Raw genomic sequence first — 18,955 nt, forward strand, 5'->3', positions numbered from 1 at the left:
AGGGAGTAGGATTTAAAAAAAAATCTTATTTGTTTATTTTTTTTGTAAAGATATATACAGTGGGGCAAAAAAGTATTTAGTCAGCCACCAATTGAGAAATCAATATTTTACATAGAATACAAAATCCTATGCAAACATTATTGATCATTCTTTCATTATTTCTAATTATATGTTTACAGACATTCTGTAAAAAAAGGCTATTGTTGCATAGTAACATGATTATATAAAATTATCTCTTCTTGATTGTTTGTGACAATTGAGTAGGTCTTAAAGGGTTAGTTCACCCAAAAATGAAAATTTGCCTGTTTTTTACTCACCCTCGAAGCATCCTAGGTGTATATGACTTTCTTCTTTTAGACGAATCCAGTCGGAGTTATATTAAAAATTGTCCTGGCTATTCCAAGCTCATCATTGCATTCAGCGGGTGTTGCAGTTGGAACAGTTCACAAGTCATCAAATAAAGCTTGCGCATTCATAATAAAACGTGCCGCAGACGGCTCTGGGGGATGAATAAAGGCCTCCTGTAGTGAATCCAGTGATTTTGTAAGAAAAATATCCATATTTCAAACGTAATAAACACTTTTCTCTCACTTCCGGTTTCTGTAATACGCGGAAGCAGATCCGGCGGATGATGTAAGACGTCAGTGTTGCGTGATTAGTGACGAATGCGGAGAAAAAACAAAACTAAACGCTGGTCACGAATTAGAAGTACAAACCGAGGATTTGTAAAGAAAAATCTCAGAGGATTTCGATATAAACCAAGAGGAGACTGGTTTTCCTTTGCTAAAGTAAGGAAACTTTGCTTCCTTTGCTCCTGTAAACAAACTTGCGAGACTAGCATATCTTTATTTGACAACTTGTGGACTGTTCAACTGCAACACCCGCTGACTGCAATGATAGAGCTTGGAATAGCCAGGACCATTTTTAATATAACTCAGACTGGATTCGTCTGAAAGAAGAAAGTCATATACACCTAGGATGCTTCAAGGGTGAGTAAAACACAGGCTAATTTTCATTTTTGGGTGAACTAACCTTTTAAGTAGAAAAAAATTGCTTAAAGCTGTAAACTTTGTAATTTATTGTTCCTAATCTAGCATCATATAGTATGAATAAACTTAGCTTTGTACACTATGAAAATGGTTGGCTCTCTGACAAATGTATTTTTATGTTTCTCATTTGTAAGTCAATTTGGAAAAAAGCATCTGGTGAGTGAATTATTATAGTAATTTTATAGACATCCTGTAAAACAGGCTATTGTGATATATGCAATGTAAATGACTAGTAAGATCTCCTGAACTATTCATTGGAGTAGTCATAGCTTAAAGCTGTAAAACATTTTTTTACCCTTATTGTGGTGTCCCAAAAAAGAGAAGGATTTCTTTAGTATGGATTATTGTTTCATGTCATTTTTAAGTTGTTTTCACATTCATGTTTCATATACAGTTATGCATTCTTTAACTACTGCTGAATATGTGTATATACAGTACAATACTGTTTTGTAGTTATACAGTACACTGTTCTACATACTGTAAAGTTGCATTACAGTACATTGCTGTAAAACCAAAATACAGTAACTTACTGGCAACCATGCTGCCCAGTAACTTACTGTAAAAATACAGGAACATTTTTAACAATGTATGTTATGGGGTACAAATGTCCCCACAAAGATGGCAATATTCAAAATCATTGTCCTTGTTGGTCCCCATGAGGAAACAAGCTTATAAATCATACAGAATTGAGTTTTTTGAAAATCTAAAAATGCAGAAAGTTTTGTGTGAGGGGTAGGTTTAGGGTCTCTACAGAACCCAAATAATTCATCATATTTCATATCCAGACCGTAAACTGTTAGAATGCCGCCCCCCCCCAAAATTTTTTTTATTTTTGCCTGGTAAAAGACTGACTGGGTAAAACTGGAAGCATTACCTTATACCTTAGCAAGCCAAATAATTTGAGGCAATATTTGTCACAAGTTATGCACCAAACATTAATACTTAAGGTTGGGTGTTTGTTCAAATATAAGCTATCTAGTGTATAGAACATGCATCAGAGGAACAAGTGCACAGCCATCTTTAGAATTTAGCTTTGAACTTCCGTTTTTGCGGTTGCTCTAGCAATGCTGTTGAAGTGAAGTGGATTTTATTGTAGAATTAACGAAAGTTATCATTTGCATTGTAGGCCTAATGTTCGAAGTGGATGTCATAACAAATGTCAGTAGACTGGGAAGATTTTAAAATGAGCAGTTCATTCATAAATTCTTGTACCTTCAGGCTGTGGAAATACTAACCGGAAGACCGAAGACAACGCACGCAGAGCCGAAAAGGGGCGGAGCTACATAAGGTCCGTTTATCAGTTTGTCAGTTGAAACATCAGCATTTATTGTAACCTCGGTGTGAGATCTTTTTATAGAAAGTGATAACTTTAAGGAGATTTATGATCGGTGATCAGGTTTACAGCATTGAATTTTATTGCTCTGCTTTAGTTCAGCATCCAATGTATTCTCAGAGTTGTTTCTCAATGGCCTTTGACAGTTTATTATGTCAGTTAATTATGTGCCATAAGACATTAATTCTTGTTTGAGCATAGCCTACTCAAGTCTTCTTAGGAACACTGCTCTCATCTTATCTGTTAACAAGATGTGCAGGACTTTATCATACAATTATGATAAACTTGAAGCAGTAAATGTTTTACTTGTACAAAAGGCAAACAAAAGGAAACAAAAGGCACAGTTTGCATGCATTAATTTTTACGTTACGACAGTTACCAAATCATAAATGCAGAACTTAAACAAATAGAATGGAAGGATGTGATTTACAGCTTTTATTCAAAACTGCAAACAAGTCTGACAACAAGTGAAATGGCTATGTCCAAATTCCAGTAATGAGCAGCAACTTTGCATGCATTCTCTGAAATTATGTTTAAAACCGCATGCTCTGTTGAAGCTGTGGCTTAGAGATTAGTGGCTCTCATGTGCTACAAATGGGTTTGATTCAAAGTCTTTTCTCTGTTGGAAACAAGAGAGACCGTGTAACATCTGCACATGGCTATGGCTTGGGAAAAGGCCAATTTTTTATCAGTGCAGTGATCATGTGTTCTTATTTCATATCTACATTATTATGGTGGTTATCTGTAAATGTCGAAGGTCAAGAAGGTTGGTATATTATAACATATCAGTAAATGTTGTATCCTGTAATGTTACAAAAAGCATTTTGAATAAGTTGGGTTGAAAATAAGAAATAATAATAATGAGAAATAATAACAACCTCCTGTTTTAGTATCAGCAAATGAGGCAAAAATTTGCACATCTCATGGATATTATAATTAATTTAAAAAAATTTTTTATAATAAATTCAGTAGTTGCCAAAGCCACATTTCTCATTTTTATTTAGTTTAACTTGATGTATTAAAATAACTAAAATTACAAAATAAATAAATTAAATTAGTAAAAACTATATAGACAACAGTAAAATGAAAATGAAAAATATGAAACTAAAAACTAATTCAAAATATTAATAAAAACTATAATAAAATCTAAATGATGCTAAATAACTCCACCTTTCATTACATGTTATTATCAGACAAACAAACAATAAATAAATAAATGTTTACTGATATTTATTAAAAAAAAAAACACAAACTATTGGATATTTCTCTTTGTTTTCTCCAAAGAAATAAATAAGAAACTGTGGAAATTAGGATTTGTTTGGCTAACATGGGCTGACTGCATGACTATTTGTGACGAATTATTACTGTCCATTCTGTGGCCTTTTTTTTTTTTAAATAATAATAATGAGAAATAATAACAACCTCCTGTTTTAGTATCAGCAAATGAGGCAAAAATTTGCACATCTCATGGATATTATAATTAATTTAAAAAATTTTTTTATAATAAATTCAGTAGTTGCCAAAGCCACATTTCTCATTTTTGTATATGAATATACAAATATGAAACTAAAAACTAATTCAAAATATTAATAAAAACTATAATAAAATCTAAATGATGCTAAATAACTCCACCTTTCATTACATGTTATTATCAGACAAACAAACAATAAATAAATAAATGTTTACTGATATTTATTAAAAAAAAAAACACAAACTATTGGATATTTCTCTTTGTTTTCTCCAAAGAAATAAATAAGAAACTGTGGAAATTAGGATTTGTTTGGCTAACATGGGCTGACTGCATGACTATTTGTGACGAATTATTACTGTCCATTCTGTGGCCTTTTTTTTTTTTTTGGGTAATTTAAAACTTACAATTTTTCAGGTTCAGGTTTTCAGAATCAGGTTCTTAGCATGCTTAGCACAAACTGTGTTAAATGCACAATCCCCAAATGCAGGCGGATGCCCATTTATCACAATTTATTGCCGGATTCCAATCATAATGAATACTACAACATACAAAAATTTATGTTTGTTGAATATAGAAAATATAAATTTTATTGTAGAATTCATTATGATTAAAGGCACAATATGTAATTTTCGCCGCTAGAGGGCGTGTATTCAAAATAAACAAAGAGACAAACGCCGTGACTGAGTGTGCTGAACATATGTGTTGTGCTGGCATATATAGCAGTCATTTGGATATACGTATATTGACAGTATCAGCATGTTTAACTTTAATTTAAAAATTATGTGTTTAGTTTCCAATATAACTGTAGAAATAATAAAAATAATTAGTTACATTTATATAGCACTTTTCTGGGTAGCCTACTCAAAGCGCTTTACATGAAAGCGGGGGAATCTCCTCAACCACCACCAGTGCTATTCACCGCCATTAATTATTTTATGCAACAAAAATATTGATAAGAGAACGGTTACTGAGAAGTCAGTAAAGTTAGTCATGTGATCTTAACATGGCAACTCTCTCCATATGACTGATATGACTTTGTCTTCATAATTATCTAAAATAAAACAGACCCCACAGCACAAAAACATGCACAAAAGTAAAAACTTTTTGCAAGTGGTATACAGTTAAAGGCATAGGTCAGACTGACCTGCTGCTTGCTTATCTGTAGTCTCTATAATTAGATAAATACAATTTGCAACTGTTTACATTTGTAAAACAATCATGAGCCCAAAGCAGTAACAAGGAGATAAGAATTCTGTTAGCACATGAGTCTCTCAGTTGAAACAACAGATCAGAAATCATCCTAGATGGACCTTCCAGGCCGATCAGCAAGTAAAATTTAGCTCCCAATGTAGGGCTGGCTGGTGGTTTTGGCAACAGCTGATCTGTGACTGGAGTGTGCATGGTAGGTAGTGACGTAGAGTCCGGAAGGGATCCGGAAATGGAGGATGAGTGAACGGCCATTGAACAAAAAGAAGAAGAAGAAGAAGAGTCTCTCAGTTCTGAAATGAGAGGCGGAGTCTTTATCTTCCTGAAGCTTTAGGCTATAGACAGTTTGTGTTGGAGCACTGACCGTCACTTCTTTGGAGAAACTTAGGACAGCACTTTGGGAAGATGCAGTACGACTATAGTAAAAACAAGGACGAACATCCGGAGCCCATCAAAGCTGAAGTAAAAGGTAGGAGGAGAAAAATTCGTTGCCAGTAACACGCGCCTGCATTGAATCACTGCCGTTTGTTTATAAACCGAGTAGCCTACTAAAAAACTTAACGCGTTTCTTCGCGCAACATGAAACACGTATTTTTTATTTGCACCTCTCCGTGTTTTATTGTATTTCTCACAAGAGCAGAGCGTCTTTAGTAAAGCAATGATATTGTAAGGCTACGCCATTCACAAAATTTGTTCAGCATATCCGTCTCTGTAAAGCCATGTCATAACAAGTAAACAAAAATTACCACAACGGATCCACATGCACAATTTTGTAATATATTGCATTATTTGGTGTCTTTTATTAAATAGATCACTGTTGTTAACGTTCTTTGGAGCTCATATGGCAAATACCTACCATGTTTTAAAGAAACAGTCACAAAAGTATAAAAATATATAGCCTACCATGTAGGCCTATATTGTTTTGTTAAAATATATTGAAATTGTCAAATTGGCTATGAAATAATGTGCTCATTTATATAACTACACGCAGCAATTCTCACGTTAAAGCACAATAAAGCATACAATTGTCATTAATTCATGTTTTGCAACTGTAACTTTTCTCTTTTAAAAAACACGTTTAATAACAATTCTCAGTGATTAAATACATTCATTGTATATAATAAACCTGAAGCGGAATATTTTTCATATACTTTGTCACCATGTTTAGTCCAAAGGGTATAACGCTTTAAAAAGAATAAGAATGCCTGAAAACACTATAATTAGATGCAGTTCTCTGTCATCTATTAAATAAAAGTAATCGCAGACATGATAAAATTGTTAGTTTTCACTGTACTTCCTCCAGGGTTCATACAGAGTTTTGAAAGTTTGGAAAGTGCTTTATTTTAACAGTTATGTTTTCACGGTTTGAAATGTATAATCATTTTCAATATCTTCCATGAAAATGCTTGATATATATATATGGAGTGAGAGACTGGAATTGAGAACCAATGGTATATATAGATCAGTGCTCTCATGGCACTGAATCAACGCAAGCACATAGAACACATGAAAAATCCTCTCTCCTCAGCCACCATAAAGGTAACCCAGACACAGTATAATCTTCAGTAATAACTCATTTACTTAGGACAAATATTTGCGTTGTGAAATAGGTTGATGTGTATACGTTAAAATCCATACTAGAACACTTATCATTGTACTGAAACCTGTCCTGCCATTTCCATGGTGACCAAAAGCCACATTTTTTCATTTTTTGACATTCACATCATAATCTCTTTGTATTTAATTACTTTTTATTAAATAAAACCAGCCAAAATATTAAAATAATACAGTAGTGATTAAAAAAAAAAATCAATGATTCATTTGAATTAAAAATGTGTGTGCAGCTTACACACATACACCAGACAGAAACTGCTTCATGCAACAATATAAGTAAATGTAAAGTAATTTTATAGTTTATTATAAACAGCTTCCCCACCCTTAAAAAGCACCGGCTGCTACTGCTTGAAAGTACTGGAAAAGTGCTTGAATTTCACTCTTTCTAATCTGTATTTGCATTTACTCATTTAGAAGATGCTTTTATTCAAAGTCTACGGTGGCCGAGAAGTGCAAAGCAAATCACAATTCTGAAAACAAAATAACAAATTACAAACGCAAATGCAAATCTAAAAAACAAAATAACAATTCAGAAAGCACAACAACAATTCAGAAAACATTATAACAAGTCAGAAAACACAACGACAAATCAGACAAACCGGAAGAGGTAGGTATAGTTTGAGACAGCGCCATTGGTTTGGGATTAATCATTGGTTTGTTATTAATGTTATTTTGTTTTCAAATTTGTCATTGTGTTTTCTGACTTGTTAATTTGTTTTCGGATTTGTTGTTGTGCTTTCTGAATTGTTATTTTGTTTTTTAGACTTGCATTTGCGTTTGTAATTTGTTATTTTGTTTTCAGAATTGTGATTTGCTTTGCACTTCTCGGCCACCGTAAAAGTCGCTTACAAAATAGGAAAAATACAATAAATTTATCATAAAGAAGCTGACAATATGTGTCATCATGATACTGAATTTAAAAAATAAACCAAAACAGTGCACAAGTAGAGCAGAAGTGTAAATTACAGAAAATAGAGACATTTTTTTTTGTTTGTTTTAAGTGCCTTAAGGGGTATCTTTATTTATGGATCTAGTGCTCATGTAGATCTTTAGCAGTTTTCTCTTTGTGATAGCAAATGATTTGGACAGAGCGGACATAAGCAGTTAATTATAACAAACTGCTCCACTTAAATCAGTTTAAGCATGTTTCGTTGTCTCTGCAGGCTTGATTCCTGAATGGCTGCAGGGCACGCTTATACGCAATGGACCCGGCCTCTTCTCTTTGGGAGAGACAAGATACAACCATTGGTTTGATGGAATGGCACTTTTGCACAGTTTCACAATTAAAAAAGGTATTTAATGTCTATCAGCATTCTGTGTGCATTTCTACGTGTTACCTCAGTGCTCCACATGAATATATTGATTATTGTTTAATTTTCAGGAGAGGTGACATATAGAAGCAAATATCTTCGAGGTGACACCTACAACTCCAACACGCAGGCCAACAGAATAGTGGTGTCAGAGATGGGGACAATGGCATACCCAGACCCATGCAAAAATATATTCTCCAAGTAAGTAACATTATTGTCTGATTCAGTCAATTCAGAAAGAAAAAAAAAAACATGTTGGCCTATTTATCAAAACATGACTCTTCAATGAAAAGCAGAAATGCATCAATTTCATGTGAAGAAATCTCACCTCAATTATTTTGTTTGAGATTTTATCCTTAATTTAACCTTTAGGAAGCATACTACTAGGTATCAATTAGAGTACTTTACCTTGTCATTTTTATGGAAATTAACCCATGTAACCGAGAATTGAGAATAATATAAAACCTGTTAACTCATGAGACGAACAGCTAAAATTCAACTAGTGACTGACTATAAGAATAGAGTATAGAGTTTACTATTCATATAAAACAGTTCATCAGATGTTAAATATCTCTAAATGTTCTTTTTAACTCTCTTTTCAGAGTGATCACCTTCCTCAGTCACACCATCCCGGACTTCACTGACAACTGTGGCAATAATATAATCAAATATGGAAATGACTACCATGCGACATCTGAAACCAATTATATTCGTAAAATTGACCCCATCACTTTAGAGACTCAAGACAAGGTAAAAAAAAACTGCTTGTAAAATTATCTTGTTCAGTCATGGAACTCTAGATGGCGCTGACTTTTATGCCCTTTCCATGCAATCTGCTATCATTTAGTACATGGCACAAGCTGATTGGCCTCTGTTGATTCTGCTGCAGATGAGATTGTTGGCTCATCATTTAAATAGTCTGGTTCAGTGTTTGCTGTTAGCTGATTCCTCTGAAACCCCCCACCTCCCCCAGGTCCACTTGTCTAGATTTGCTACAGGATTTATGTATGCCTGTTTATGCAGCGGCAGCAAATCTTGCTTGCTCACAGCAGCTTGTCTACGTATCTTTGTCAGTAACAAGTCCATACAGCAGCAGCTTGTATAGCAGGTTTATTCCGTCAAGACCAAATACATGAACACTGTCTTATCTACCAACATGTGAAAACTTTTCTGAGAGTTGTCATGATTGAAATGTTCTTCATACTTACATGTTCTCAAAGAATATTGCTGTTGCTTTATTCACTCAAGGTGGACTACCTGAAATACCTTCCTGCAAATATTGTGGCATCACATACGCATTATGATAAAGAGGGAAATAGCTACAGTATGGGAACATGCATTGCAGAGAAGGGCAAAACCAAATACATGTTGTTCAAGGTTCCAGGAGGAAGTAAGTGTGCTGTCATAATTTCTGTTTCATGGTGCACCTTACTCTTCTCATCTTTGTTCAAATCCGTAACCTCAAGTATTATATACTTGGCTCAGATTGCACGGTTCATAGAGACTTGAGTGTAGTTTATTTTGACTTGGACCTGTAATGAACCACCAAGAACACTATAACAACTGCATAGTAACATGATAAAAACTAGAACACATTCGCAACAGCAAAGCAATGCTCTGGCAGCCACCTGCTACAACACCTTAGCACTATGCTGTTGAGTTTTGCAGATGCAACAATTACTCACATTTAAAATGTTGTTTTTGCGATACCGTTTATAGCCACTAGTAGCCACTAATTCAGCAGCCATATTTGCAGTGACGGATAGCTTTACCAGCTGGCAACTGTAGATTATATTATATTAGAGATAACTTCCAAATCAAGAAAACATTAACAATTGGTTTGTAAAGGTGTCTTAAAGTAATAGTTAACCCAAAAATGTATATTTGCTGAAAATTATAGGCTATTCAAGATGTGGATGAGTTTGTTTCTTGATCAAAACAGGTTTGGAGAAATGTAGCATTACATCACTTGTGGACAAGCAGTGGATCCTCTTCAGTGAATGGGTGCCGTCAGAATGAGAGTCCAAACAGCTCTGATAAAAACATCAAAATAGTACACAAGCAATCCAGTCAAGGACTACAGTCCATCAATTAACGTCTTGTGTAGTGAAAAGCTGCATGTTTGCAGAAAACAATTTCATCATTAAGACGGATTTGTAACTTTAAAATGTTGCTTCCAGCTAAAATATGAGTCCTCTATCCATAATATTGATTTCTGCAGTTGAAAAAGTCATCTCATCTGTATCAGGAGAGATGTGTGCACAGATCAAGCATCATTTACAATTGAAAACAGTCAAACAGTTCTAAACAAATATGTTGGTGGATTTTGATGTGAGATTGTGGATTTTTTCGCTGGACGAAGTGTAATTATGGATTATGGACTCCTATTTTTGCCAGAAGTGATAGTTTGAAATTAAAAATGCCTTAAGGATGGATTTGTCTCTAACAAACAGCTTTTCACTTCACAAGATGTTAACTGATGGACTGGAGTGGTGTGGATTACTGTGATGTTTTTAACAGCTGTTTGGACTCTCATTCTGATGGCACCCATTCACTGCAGAGGATCCACTGGTGAGCAAGTGATGCAATGCTAAATTTCTCCAAATATGTTCTAATGAAGAAACAAACTCATCTACATCTTGGATAGCCTGAGTGTGAGTAAATTTAGAAAAGCTAAGTTTCTTTCATCACTTATTACATGACATGCCAAGAACTACTAACCCTCAACAATGTTTTTTTAAATCAGGTAGGTCAGACGGGTCTCCACCGTTGAAAAGTGCTGAGGTCGTGTGCACCGTGCCCTGCCGTTCCCTCCTCACGCCCAGTTATTACCACAGCTTTGGCATGACTGACAACTACTTCGTCTTTATTGAGCAGCCCCTAAAGCTGGATATCCTCAAAATGGCCACAGCCTATCTGAGGAGGGTCAGCTGGGCCAGCTGCATGAAATTCCACCCTGAAGACAGTGTAAGAATGAACTCTTTCAGATCTCTGAGTGTAGTCTAGACATGTGTTTGTCAGCTGGACAGTGTTACAGCTTACCTCACCTATCTAAACCATTCTTTCATCGCTTATGTTCATCAGACCCTGATTCACCTTATTGACCGAAAGACAAAGAAGGAAGTGGGGATCAAATTCTACACGGGTGCGATGGCTGTCTACCATCAAGTCAATGCCTTTGAAGATGATGGCCATGTTGTTTTTGATGTGATCTGCTATGATGACAACGGCTTGTATGAAATGTTTTACCTGGACAAGTTGAAGGAGCAGATGGGAGCAGAGACTATGTACTGCAAGCCAACGTGCAAAAGATTTGTTTTGCCCCTTAGCGACATGGTATGTTATGTTGTTCACAGTGTTTGCAAGGCAGCACTGATTCTGGTTGGTTTTGTTTTAAAACCTTGAACCTTTAGCTGCTGTGCAAATATCACCATTAATAGAAATCTTCTTTATGTTCTTTTCAAAGCATCTGATTATAGACAGTAAACAGATGGTTTATTTATTTATTTTTTTCATTCACACCCAGGGTGAGACGGGTGAAGATCTGGTCAAGCTTAAATACACAACAGCAAGTGCTGTGAAGGAGAAAGATGGAAAAGTTCTGTGTCAGGGCGAGGTTCTCTGTGATGGTAAGCCAATGAACGGGGAGGCTTAATTCCTCGCTCTCTCTCTCTCTTTCTGTGTGTGTGTGTAGGCCTCAGTCGCACTCACCTCTATGTGTTTTTCCTTCGATACCATAGGTTTTAACTACTAATTTTCTTACTTATTATGTAAGTTCATGGGTAAAATAAACTTAGTGGGGAACAAATGTACTGAAATCTCTCATACAAACAGCTGTTCATTGTAATAGTCATCCTATTTTCATTATTTTAAGATGATTAGTCCTCAATTTGGTGAACACTCCAAGTGTCATGATGGTCACAAACCATTCATTTCACCAAGCTTATTGCACACTAAAAAAACCCACACAGATCATGATTTCAAGTCATTTTAAGTTTGAATGTGTCGTGATATAAAGCGGTGATATCTAAGTGAGTGAGTTGTTTACTTTTTTGTTGAATGATTGTGTGTGTGTGTGTGTGTGGTCCTGGTATTCCCTATGTTATGGGGACCTAATGCAGTGACGGCGCTACACCGGGGCTAGGGGGGGCTATAGCCCCGTCAGAATTTTGAATAGCCCCGGTTTAGCCCCCCCGTTTTAACCCTCATTTGCGCTAAACCACGGCAACAGACGTATCGTCCTTCTGTAGGCTATATGCAATCCATTACATAGTCACTAAGGTTGTGATGTGGTGTTCGTTTTAATGTTTTATTTAAGTTTTAAGTATGCACAGTTCTGATTATGCATATACATATGTATTGTGTTGTAAATGCTGAGCGCATGGGTGCTGTCCTGTGCTGTTTGGAATATGGTGTGTACCATAGCTGCTTTTATTTAAAAAAAAAACGACAATTTCTTTATGAAGTAACTCTGACGTCAACAATATCATTTATTTTCTTAGCACCCCCACATATTGGTCTAGCCCCCCCCTTAGCACCGGTAGAGAAAAAATTCTGGCGCCGTGCCTGACCAAATGTCCCAACAAGGATAGTAATACCAGTAAATTTTGCACTTGTGGGGATATATTTTGGTCCCTATGATGAAACAAGCTTATAAATCATACAGAATGAAGTATTTAAAAAAATCTAAAATAGCAGAAAGTTTTGTGTGAGGGGTAGGTTTAGGGTGAGGGGATAGAAAAATACAGTTTGTACAGTATAAAAATCATTATGCATATGAAATATCCCCATAAAACATGGAAACCCAATGTGTGTGTGTGTGTGTGTATATATATATATATATCATTTTTTATTATTTTCTTAATACTTAGGCTCTCTTAACCTCTAAAGTAATTGTATTTATTTAATTTACTGTAGGTGTGGAACTTCCAAGAATTAATTACAATTTCAACGGAAAGAAGTACAGATATTCTTATTTTTGTTGTGTGGACATATCCCCGGTGGCCAAAAAGGTATTGACCGTTTTCATTTTTACAGTACATTTATGAACTTGGCAAAATTTCAAGGTAAATACATTCCATAAGAATCAAACCCATGACCTTGGCTTGGCAGTGTTAGTGGCATTTTCTACCAGTTTTTGTGACTCAGTACTGAGCACTCACTATTTTGTACAGATTGTGAAGTTTGATGCTGAGACAAAGCAGCAGATTGAGTGGACTGGAGGAGACGGTTTTGCCTCGGAGCCTGTTTTCATTCCCAGGCCCGATGCAGTTGATGAAGATGATGGTAATTTACTGTCTTTCATAATAAATAATTTGTGTGACGTTTGTGCTTTTGACCAAAACAATCGCATTCAGCTGGATCATATCATCAGGAAAAAAAATTGTGTAAATTAAATTGAATGGCATTTAATTTTCATTTTATGCTTTTATACATTTTTAACTTAACTTGTCTTAACATTAAACTGTTTGCTTTCCCTTTTCTCAATTTTTAGGTGTAGTCCTGACAAGTGTCATAAACGCCAAACCAGCGCAGGGTGGCTTTCTACTGGTGCTTGATGGCAAGTCTTTCAAAGAGATTGCCCGGGCAGGTATAGATGTAGATTTTCACATGGACATGCATGGCTACTTCATACCGGACAACAGTTAAGAGTTTGATGTCTGCCAGCTGTATAGGCATAAAAACAGAGATTGAGAATCTCCTGTAAATGTTGGGATTTTGATAATCTGGTTACAAAGTTGTCAAAGACATATTGTATGAAGTTGCGTTTTATGACTGACCGTATACAGTTGTTTGCAGAAGAAACCAGGACAAGCTCCGAACCATGAAAATGTTTCTACACATGATTTCTTGTTTGGAAATAAAATATGCACATGTATAAATTGTAACTGTTTGAAAGGTCATTAATTGCATTTAGTTATATCAAACAGAAACATGTGAACTGTTTTTGTTTGCTTGCATACAGAAATCATAAAGTGACGTTATTTCTGTCATTATAGTTAGAGCCAGTGTTAGTATAGTATAGTACTATAGCCAGTGCTGAAGTGCATGTAAAATACTGTACATTAAAAATACAAGAAGGCTACATCTTTTTAGTACAATGTTACTGCGCTTTATTGTTGGCTTCAAGTCATCTGTTACTGAGCTATTAATATCACCACACATGAAAGAAACAAAGTAATTATTTTGTTAATGAATTATGTATGCAACTAGTCAAAAGTATGAGCTCACCTACTTATTATTACTAATTTCCGCATTTTATAATAATACTATGATTATATCTATGAAACAAAACAGGTGTATGGACTTGAATCTGTTGTGAAATGTGTGTGGGGGGGAAATCATGGCCTCACATGAAATTCCTGTTTTAATTTTGTGATGTTTTTTATTTTATTTTGTCATAATATAATACTGTTTTGATCTGTTTAGTTACTTTTTAATATTTTTTATAGTGTGGTTTTTGGTAAATTGCATTAAAACCAGTTTGGGATTACCCACAATCACAGGCCTAATTATTATTAATTCTAATAACATTATATGACCTGCAACAAAAATGAACTAAAAACAAAACTGTTCTACCCCCCTTATTTAATTCTTAGATAATAACAAGTGAGATTTCAAAGAAAATTCTGTCATCATTTACTCACCCTCAAGTTGTTGAACATAAAATGCTTTGAAGAATGTGAAACAGCAAGTTTATGGCCTGCTATTTATTTTATTCGTAGATAATAACAATTGAGATTTCAATGACATTCTCATCACTGAAATTGTACTATGAAATCTGGACAGACACCTTCCTGAATGAGCCACTAGGAATCTTTTTAGAGAACCGATTCAAAAGATTCGACTCAAAAGGACGATTCAAAACCTCCACTATCAATCGTTTGATCACCAGGGGGCGCCAGAAACGTGTTCCTGAAGGTGGTGACGACATATTCCTGAGACAGGCGCTGGAATTAAACGAGACATGACTTTGTCAAGTCTATTTTCAGTTTAATATTTTGAATATCTTCATGAACTGACGAACTGCCTTTGCACCAAAATGTCTGTGCTCAGAGCCATCAGATGCAACGTAAATGTTTGAATCTTCTCTTTCTTTATCTTAACGCGTGTGTTTTGCTTGCGTTTGCTCAAAATGACGGTTGCATGCGTTAACGTGACAGCGTTGTTTGTGAATGGACGCAGTGAGCGTAAAGTTGCACTGTCACCTTGTCAAATACCAGGCAGGCGTAATGTCACATTGTAAAATTATGGTTACATTCAGTTGACATGTCTCTCTGTGTGTTTAGCCTCAAGTGCTGTGTAGAAATCTAAGCGCGCGGTCTTCGTCCAGTCTGACTGATGGAGAGACGCGAATCACACAAGTTCTGAAGGAGAAGTTTCCTCACGCTTCGTCGCTCAAGGTTGTGGATATATCAGGTTAGTCCTGACTCTGAATGAAGCTGAAGATCTGAATTGTGTTTAAACAGTCAGGGAATGTGCTGTAATGTATTTGCGTCCATTTCAGGAGGCTGTGGTGCAATGTACGAAATACACCTCGAGTCTGATGAATTTAGAGGAAAGAGAACAGTACAACAGCACCAGTTAGTCAATCAGGTAAGTCAAATCCGACATCCATAATTATGTTCAGTATAATAGTTCAGTAAACAGTTCTGTTAGCTCTATTACTTCTATTAGTTTTTTCACTTAAAGGGGTGGTTCATTGCGATTTCACTTTTTTTAACGTTAGTTAGTGTAAAAGAAGCGGTTCTCAATACTGTACCTCGCGTCCCCCTGCTCTTCACACGCTCTGCATCTCTCTCTCTCTCTCTCAGCTCGGCTCCAACAATGAACTGTTCCAATTATACACTTATTTTCACATAGCTATGAGAAGCATTAAACATGGACACGCATGCGGTTGCTGTACTGTATTAAAGCTTTAATCAGGATAAAAACGTATATTAAAAGCTAACATTAGCAGTAGCATTTACAACAGCGTATCTAAAAGTAATGTATGAGACAACAACAAACAAAAAACATAGGCCTACCATTAAAAGCCGTGCTTGCACAGGTTCTGCGCGATCCTCTTCAATAATATCCTCTGCTTCTCAATCGGGCTCAAACTGATAAGCAATATTAATGACGCCGTTGTTTACAATACAACAGGAGAACATGCTGCTGAGGTGAGGGGCGGGACGTTTAGATGCGCACTAGAGGCAGTTTAGCCAATCACAACACACTGGGCTAGCTAACCAATCAGAGCCCATCGCCTATTTCTGAGGGCGGGGCTTCATAAAGACAGGAAAAGATCAGTCCGTTTCTCAGAGAAGGGACAGAGCTGTGTGGAACAAAGGTAAATTATGAGAAAAATAATGCGTTTTTTTTTTTTTTTAACCGAAGCTTTAACACATGTTAGACTGCACCCCATAAACACAATCAAGCCTAGAAAAAACCCAGTGAACCACCCCTTTAAATGGTCACGTGGTGAACAACTGAACATTGTTTATTAAAAGCACAAACATTACATAAAATCTCTCAATTAATCCGAGGTCCTGAAAGCTGTATGCATAATAATTATTGAAAAAAAAAAAATGCTGTTGAATTAATATCACTGAGCAAGAGTGATGAAAACCAGCACAGCCTTAGTATTGAAGCATGATTGTGAGTAGTTTTTATACACCAGTTCAGTAAAAATGAAGTTAAAGGGATAGTCCATTGCATAATTTTTGCAGAACACAGAATAATTTTAAAAGATTGTTTTGTTTTATTTATTTATTTGTTTTATTTATTTATTTTTTTACAATGAAAGTCATTAGGGTCCAATCATTTTGTGTTCTGCAGAAGAAAGAAAATCATACAGGTTTAAAATTATACAAGTGTGCCAAATTATGCCAAAATATAGCCTTGTAGTTCCCTTTTCTCCTCCACTATCAGTTCGTATGGACCGGGACAGAGTATTTGGGGGAAAAAAGCAGCTTCCTCTCCTCTTTCCTTTTCTTTTCATCCCAGCTATCCAAACAGGATGCATTAATAATAGTCTTCTTTATCTGACTTTTTTTGTTTTAATATTAGCAGTACTGTGGCCTTTTACACAAAGCTGTTTTCAGTGGCTACCCAGGTAAGCTTGAGATTAGTTTGAGCAAACTCAAACTTTTCTTGAAGATGGAGTGGTTTTAGTGTGAAACACATTCTGGGTAAGATATACAGTGGGTACGGAAAGTATTCAGACCCCCTTAAATTTTTCACTCTTTGTTATATTGCAGCCATTTGCTAAAATCATTTAAGTTAATTTTTTTTCCTCATTAATGTACACACAGCACCCCATATTGACAGAAAAACACAGAATTGTTGACATTTTGAATATACAAAGCATTTAAAATGGCAAAGCTTACATGTTTTAAGCTTTTGTGTGAACCTATAAAAATTAAGTTAATTCAGTTGATTCGCATTAATATAGTCACATATTTTCATTCATTTACTTTCGTTTTACCTTCTTGGAAATGCGTTCAAATTCTTGAAATTTTTCATAATCCCTTAACCTTCAACAGAGAAGTGAATTGCATAAACTCTGGATCAAACCTGTGTGAACCAAATGAACCTGATCTGAACTGGTTTGGATTTGTTTGGTTTTGTCGACTCTAAACCTATTTTGAGTTTGTTCAGTCAGCTTTGTGTAACAGGCCACTGGTCTCTCATCTTATCATTCGTCTGGCTAATTCATTACTGTATTTATTGCATTAGTTATGAGATTGCAATACATGTCATTAAAATAGTATTCAGTGTAAATTATAATCTATGGTTTGTTGTTCAACAGGCTCTCAAAGATGAGATTAAAGCCATGCACGGTCTACGCATATTCACTGATGTACCTAGAAAGTAGGAACTGCTCAGCGTCATTCTCGCATCACGTCAGCCTGCCGTCTCACTACGATATTATATCACACACCTCAGTCTGTCTCTCTTTATAAAGTAAATTATGCAGAGTTATAACAGTGGCAGAGGAGTAATTTACAGATGTTATTAATAAACGATGTACAGTTATAAAAAGATAGATATGGTTCACAAATGTTGTAATACGCACAAAATAAAAGACTGTCATGTTTTTTTTTTACCTGTAAATTAGAGTGTGAAAGAAAAATGTAAATGAGAGCGTGCAAGGTATGTGCATGGGTTGAATCTTCAGTCATTGTTCAGTAGTTTATTGATCCCGTTGTCTGTGTACAATCACACTCGGAAGTAGCTTTTGTCAGTTGTCTGATTTATTTTCTGTTCTGTCATTAGGTCTGTTGATCCATTAAATTATATCACAACCTTTCCCCTTGTGTGGCAGAAGATTGATTGTATTCTAGGACAAGAAAACCAGATTGTTATTTAATATGCAATTTCTTCAATGCTTGTATTTTTTTAAATGACCAAATGCATGGGTAGGTTCTAAAGAAACCATTTTCACCACTAGATGTCATTTTTGTGATTTTTTAACACGGTACGCATTTCACCAGTCGTATTTTGAATTGTATTGCCAGTTTAATACAGTGGACTAAATAATAGAGAACTTCAGTACTTTATGATTTTTTCTTCTTCTCAAGGATTTTTGCTTTAGTTTCTATGTAGGCTATTACTAGCTTTACGGTATTGTAGCTTATTCGGATACCGTATGTGACACATGATGTTCTGCTTTCCAGTGTGGTGGATAAAAGCATTCAATCAGATTCATTAGCGAATCGGTTCGTTCGGACAGTTCGTTTCAGTGGTTCAGAATGTTTAAATCGATATGCCAAAAATCCAAATTTCGGCGTATAGACGTAAATATCTTTAAGTTAAATATTGCTGTTTATGCATTTCCGAATAAAATGTGTACAGTCTTTTTAGTTTCAGTGAACCGTTTCAATGATCTGTCGACTCACTTGAACTACTTAAAAGTGTTTATCGAAGAATATTTTACTTCGTTTTTTTTTTTTTTGGGGGGGCAAAATTTTTTAGTTAAGAAAATTTT

General features: G+C 35.4%; 2 protein-coding genes across 2 annotated transcripts; both read left to right on the top strand.

Annotated features, from left to right (window-relative positions):
- Window positions 1-5,340: 5,340 nt before the first annotated feature.
- LOC107727089 (beta,beta-carotene 15,15'-dioxygenase-like) lies at window positions 5,341-14,165 on the top strand. The gene is made up of 11 exons (XM_016536851.1): window positions 5,341-5,528; window positions 7,837-7,965; window positions 8,055-8,184; window positions 8,586-8,733; window positions 9,232-9,373; window positions 10,730-10,950; window positions 11,068-11,319; window positions 11,510-11,612; window positions 12,901-12,995; window positions 13,158-13,269; window positions 13,478-14,165. Exons 1-11 carry the CDS (start codon window positions 5,465-5,467, stop codon window positions 13,630-13,632), a joined length of 1,551 nt encoding a protein of 516 aa, XP_016392337.1. The 5' UTR covers window positions 5,341-5,464; the 3' UTR covers window positions 13,633-14,165.
- A 712-nt stretch (window positions 14,166-14,877) lies between these two features.
- On the top strand, window positions 14,878-18,322 carry LOC107727091 (bolA-like protein 3). The gene is made up of 4 exons (XM_016536853.1): window positions 14,878-15,055; window positions 15,273-15,402; window positions 15,491-15,579; window positions 17,777-18,322. The coding sequence occupies exons 1-4, from the start codon at window positions 15,026-15,028 to the stop codon at window positions 17,840-17,842; spliced, it is 315 nt and encodes a 104-aa protein (XP_016392339.1). The 5' UTR covers window positions 14,878-15,025; the 3' UTR covers window positions 17,843-18,322.
- Window positions 18,323-18,955: the final 633 nt, after the last annotated feature.

Source organism: Sinocyclocheilus rhinocerous, unplaced genomic scaffold (genome assembly GCF_001515625.1).
Source record: "Sinocyclocheilus rhinocerous isolate Xijiao unplaced genomic scaffold, SAMN03320098_v1.1 scaffold35, whole genome shotgun sequence".
Lineage (NCBI taxonomy): Eukaryota > Metazoa > Chordata > Actinopteri > Cypriniformes > Cyprinidae > Sinocyclocheilus > Sinocyclocheilus rhinocerous.

What these genes read in the sequence shown, in the direction of transcription:
- LOC107727089 (XM_016536851.1), top strand. Translation starts at nt 5,465, where the DNA reads ATGCAGTACGACTATAGTAAAAACAAGGACGAACATCCGGAGCCCATC. An exon ending in AATTCCACCCTGAAGACAGT is followed by an intron (nt 10,951 to 11,067) that starts GTAAGAATGAAC and finishes TATGTTCATCAG; the next exon opens with ACCCTGATTCACCTTATTGA. An exon ending in TATCCCCGGTGGCCAAAAAG is followed by an intron (nt 12,996 to 13,157) that starts GTATTGACCGTT and finishes TATTTTGTACAG; the next exon opens with ATTGTGAAGTTTGATGCTGA.
- LOC107727091 (XM_016536853.1), top strand. Translation starts at nt 15,026, where the DNA reads ATGTCTGTGCTCAGAGCCATCAGATGCAAC. An exon ending in TCAGAGCCATCAGATGCAAC is followed by an intron (nt 15,056 to 15,272) that starts GTAAATGTTTGA and finishes CTGTGTGTTTAG; the next exon opens with CCTCAAGTGCTGTGTAGAAA. An exon ending in AGCACCAGTTAGTCAATCAG is followed by an intron (nt 15,580 to 17,776) that starts GTAAGTCAAATC and finishes GTTGTTCAACAG; the next exon opens with GCTCTCAAAGATGAGATTAA.